Here is a 3,977-nt window from a genome sequence, read left to right as displayed (position 1 = left end):
TTTAGTTTCTATAGTTTATACCCTTAATTGTTCGTGTGAAAGAAATGATAGATTTGATTTGAAGTTGGTTGGATTTTGCAATCCCATTCAGATCTCTGGTTTTAATGAATTCCCTTTAGCTAGATCGTTTTCGGATATCGATTATTGGTTCGGGATTGCAAAATTGGGCTTAATCCACGAGAATATGTGAAAAGCGAATGTTTGAATATCATCGATTTTCGATTCCCATTTTAGAAAAACTATATTATCTTCTATTATTGTGGTCTACCCACTTCAATCGGGTAGACGATTCAAATGTTTTTTTGGTTTATCGTTTTACCAAAAGCGGAAATTAAATCTGTACATTTATTTGTTGTTGTTATTTTGCAATCAATTAATTCGTACATAAAAACACTATCATTACTGTTTAAAGCTTGACGATTCCAAAAAAACACAACCAAAACACTACGATTTCGTACATAAAACACCATCATCACTGTTTCGATTTTGTGTGAAATTTCAAAGTCTGAAAAACTAAGAAACCACTGAACAGATAATCAAGGAAGAAAGCTTTCGATTTTCATGGGTGGTTTTGACGATCATGGTGGGATAATTGGCGATTGGATGCCTCCGAGCCCTAGCCCTAGGTCTTTTTTTGCAGCTGTGTTGGGGGATGATCCTGGTTCAAGATCAGTACCCGACCCTCCAAAAAACGATACCAATAACGACACCGGGTTCACTTTCCCTGGACCAAATCCCCAAATCGGGTCTGAAAATGGCGATGTGACAAAATCAAGTGAGTTTGGTGATCAAAAAACGAGCTCAAGGGCACCTCTTATTGAAAGAATGGCAGCTAGAGCTGGTCATAATGCTCCTAGGTTGAATACAGAGATTATAAAATCTTCTGATAATTCACAAACTCAACAATCTCCATATTTATTTTCACCTGGTGTTAGCCCAACTTCTTTTCTGGAATCACCTGTTTTCCTTTCCAACTCATTGGTAAGCTCACTAGAAACTAGGGGTATATTAGTAATTTACTATACTAAATGATCCTTTCTGTTGTAGGTTCAACCATCTCCAACTACTGGAAAGTTCCAATTTGTTCCAAATGGTAATGGTAGAAGCTCCATGATGTTCTTGGATTCCTCTAATAGGGTTAAAGAAAATTTCTTTGAGGACACTAATAACACTTCTTTTTCCTTTAAGCCTCACCATCTACAATGAAATCCTAGGTCAATGATCTGTATTGATATGAAATGGGTTGTTTACAGGTATTCCTTTTCCCCAACATGAAAAATCCAAATAAAAAGATTCTAGACTTGGAGCTATGGACTAAATGTATGTAGGTTTGACTGATTTGTTTCCGAATTGTGTGTATATATGCTTCAACAGAAAGTGATTGGTTGTTGATTTTGAATAATTATATTTTCTTGATGCAACAGATACTTGTCTGATTGAATCGTTTTTATGCTGGTCGATCTTATGTTGCTCTGCTGGAATTTTCATCTTGAGATAAAACATCCTAGTTGAATTCATTTTGCTGCCTTTAATTTTTTGTGTTGAAATGTTTACTAATGAACTGTTGAAACAAACATACTTGCTGAAATATATTTGCTAAAATCTCATGCTGAAATCTGATGTTGGGATATGATTTGAATCTTTTTTTTTAAAATCTATTTGCTTGAAATCTTTGTTCTATGTTAAATGTAAGTACTCCACTGGTAAGCTCTCTCTTTATGCTAATTGGTTTGTTTTGAATTATAAGTTATCGAATTATATGTTCACAGTAAAGAGAATCAGGGGCATTTGGGAAATCATCAAGTAAAGAGAATCAGGGGCATTTGGGAAATCATCAAGCTCTCTCTCATGCCTAAAATGCCCCTGTCCCATGCCATATAATTTTCAACTTTTTTTTTGAAACATTTTTCTCGGTCTTGTTGCTTACTTGTTTTGTAATCATTTGAAGTATAATAAAAGTTTAGTTATAGTTAAATAATTGTTATAGTTAATTAATTTTTGATTCCATTCAAGAATTCCCCTTCTGATCATGCAGGTTTGAGAAACAAGATGGGGAAAAATACTTCAAATAGCTGCAAAAGAAACCATGGACCCTGAACTCATTGACTTTGTTGACTGGCAGAAGGTATAAGAAACTCACGTTCAATGACATCATTCTTTTTTCTTCTAATACCACACTACCTTTTGTGTTCAGGTGGCTGAAAAAATGGCTTTCTTACGTCCTGTTGAAGTCAAACTTGTTCCCATGTCCTTGGAAGGCGTTGCCTTTAGGACTAAAGTCCTTGACATAGATGAACTCATGAACTATACTAGCTTGATTGCAGTAAGAAAATATTCCAACTTTAATCATTTATGTGCATACTTTTTCTCTTTGTGCTGACTATTTCACATATTTTAGTGGTAGTATTCCCACATGGTTGTACTCAGAACTATCAAGCTATTTCTCTTGGGTTTGATTCTTCAAGGTATTCATATAGTGAGAGTTGGGGGAATTTCACTGCTCATTTGTGGTTTGAAGGAGCACAGAAAGGAAACCATGGAAGCACTTGATGCTTCAGGGTACTTAAAATCTGTTATATATGCATTAGTAGATATCATAAAACAAAGTTCAGGTTGTTACCCTCTTGAAGTTGATGTTAGAACTCCAAGGGGTTTGGCTAACAGAAGTGGCATCCATGATGGAGGTGAGGGAAACAGGCGTATTGTAGTGGAAGCTGGGGTACTTGAAGTTCTCTCAGACAAGCTAGAGAAATATACTTTAAATTCACAGGTGGGTCCCGTATGTCTCATTTTTTAAAAGCATAACCGGATTACTAGCACTTAACCACCCACTGAGATTATATGGTTGCGACAAAAACAGTTCATTCAAATACAAAAAAGGTTTAAGTACTAGAAAGGCCTTACATTTTGACATGTTTATGAAAAAGGCACAATTTTTTCTTCATTTTAGTCTGCAACTCTGAAGAAATTTGTTCTTTTAAGGATTTTTTACCCATTCAACTGCTTGAGATCTTGACGTGGATTATAAAAGGGTTAATTCCAAGAAAGCTCTTACACTTTGACATGTTTTATAAGAAATACACAAAGTTATGGGTTGTTATAACTTTGTCTTTTTCTAAATAACTTTGTCTTTGTTAAGGCCTTTCTTGGAATTAATCGGGTCAGCATCTCGGCCGGTTCAATGAGTAAAAAATCCTAAAAATTAACAAGTTTCCTCATAGTTACAGGTTTAAATTAAGAAAAAAATTGTCTTTTTAAAACAAAAAATAAATAAATAAAACATGATAAAATGTAAGGGCTTTCTTGGAAGTAACCCTATATAATCATCTTTATATTGGGTAATGAGAAATATTATTTTGTGAAAATTCTAATGAGTATATGTATTTATACATGTCAATGACAAGCCTCTGAAAAAGTGCTAATGCATTTTTTCAGAAATTGAATGACGTGCTGTTTCTTTTTGACTTAATAGACTTAATCAAGAATGGACTTAGTATGATAAGTTATATATGGGGTTAATGTGTAAAGAACGACTTAATGGAGAATGCCAGGCTTTTTCCATGAAGACATATCCTAATCTTTTACAAGTTTGCCTTATTTATTTTTTCCTTCTTCTTCCGTAAGTGTGCTGTCATTTTTTTCAAATATTTTTGAACATCTTTATCCATATAGCACTTGATGCGAAAAAAAACAGGGCTTAAGTGAATGAACTAATATTAGCTAACAAAAGTCCATGCATTAGGGTTAAATAGCATCTGTTTGTTACTTCTAATAAGTAAGCTTCTCTTTTTTCCAGGCAGAGTTTGAGGACACCGAGGGCATATGGATAAGTGCTTTACTAATGTCAATATTGTTTCAAGATGAAAATGTGGTATCATCATCATTAACCATACACATCATTCAGTTTTTAGCAAATCTTCTCAAGTCTGATGAAATTCTTGACAAGTTCTTCTCTGCCCAAGCCATGGCTAGTCTTG

General features: G+C 34.3%; 1 protein-coding gene across 1 annotated transcript; it reads left to right on the top strand.

Moving 5' to 3' along the window:
* The first annotated feature begins 535 nt into the window (after positions 1-535).
* LOC145029278 (putative WRKY transcription factor 2) lies at positions 536-2,121 on the top strand. Its single transcript, XM_078977867.1, has 4 exons — positions 536-981; positions 1,048-1,093; positions 1,189-1,253; positions 2,036-2,121. The coding sequence occupies exons 1-3, from the start codon at positions 562-564 to the stop codon at positions 1,212-1,214; spliced, it is 492 nt and encodes a 163-aa protein (XP_078833993.1). The 5' UTR covers positions 536-561; the 3' UTR covers positions 1,215-1,253; positions 2,036-2,121.
* The last annotated feature ends 1,856 nt before the right edge of the window (positions 2,122-3,977 follow it).

This window comes from Lactuca saligna, chromosome 2 (genome assembly GCF_052625555.1).
Source record: "Lactuca saligna cultivar CGN05327 chromosome 2, ASM5262555v1, whole genome shotgun sequence".
Classification (NCBI taxonomy): Eukaryota; Viridiplantae; Streptophyta; class Magnoliopsida; order Asterales; family Asteraceae; genus Lactuca; species Lactuca saligna.
Note: the sequence above shows the minus strand (reverse complement) of the source record. Positions and strands in the feature narration are given on the sequence as shown.

What these genes read in the sequence shown, in the direction of transcription:
- LOC145029278 (XM_078977867.1), top strand. Translation starts at nt 562, where the DNA reads ATGGGTGGTTTTGACGATCATGGTGGGATAATTGGCGATTGGATGCCT. An exon ending in TTTTCCTTTCCAACTCATTG is followed by an intron (nt 982 to 1,047) that starts GTAAGCTCACTA and finishes TTTCTGTTGTAG; the next exon opens with GTTCAACCATCTCCAACTAC. An exon ending in GTTCCAATTTGTTCCAAATG is followed by an intron (nt 1,094 to 1,188) that starts GTAATGGTAGAA and finishes TTTTCCTTTAAG; the next exon opens with CCTCACCATCTACAATGAAA.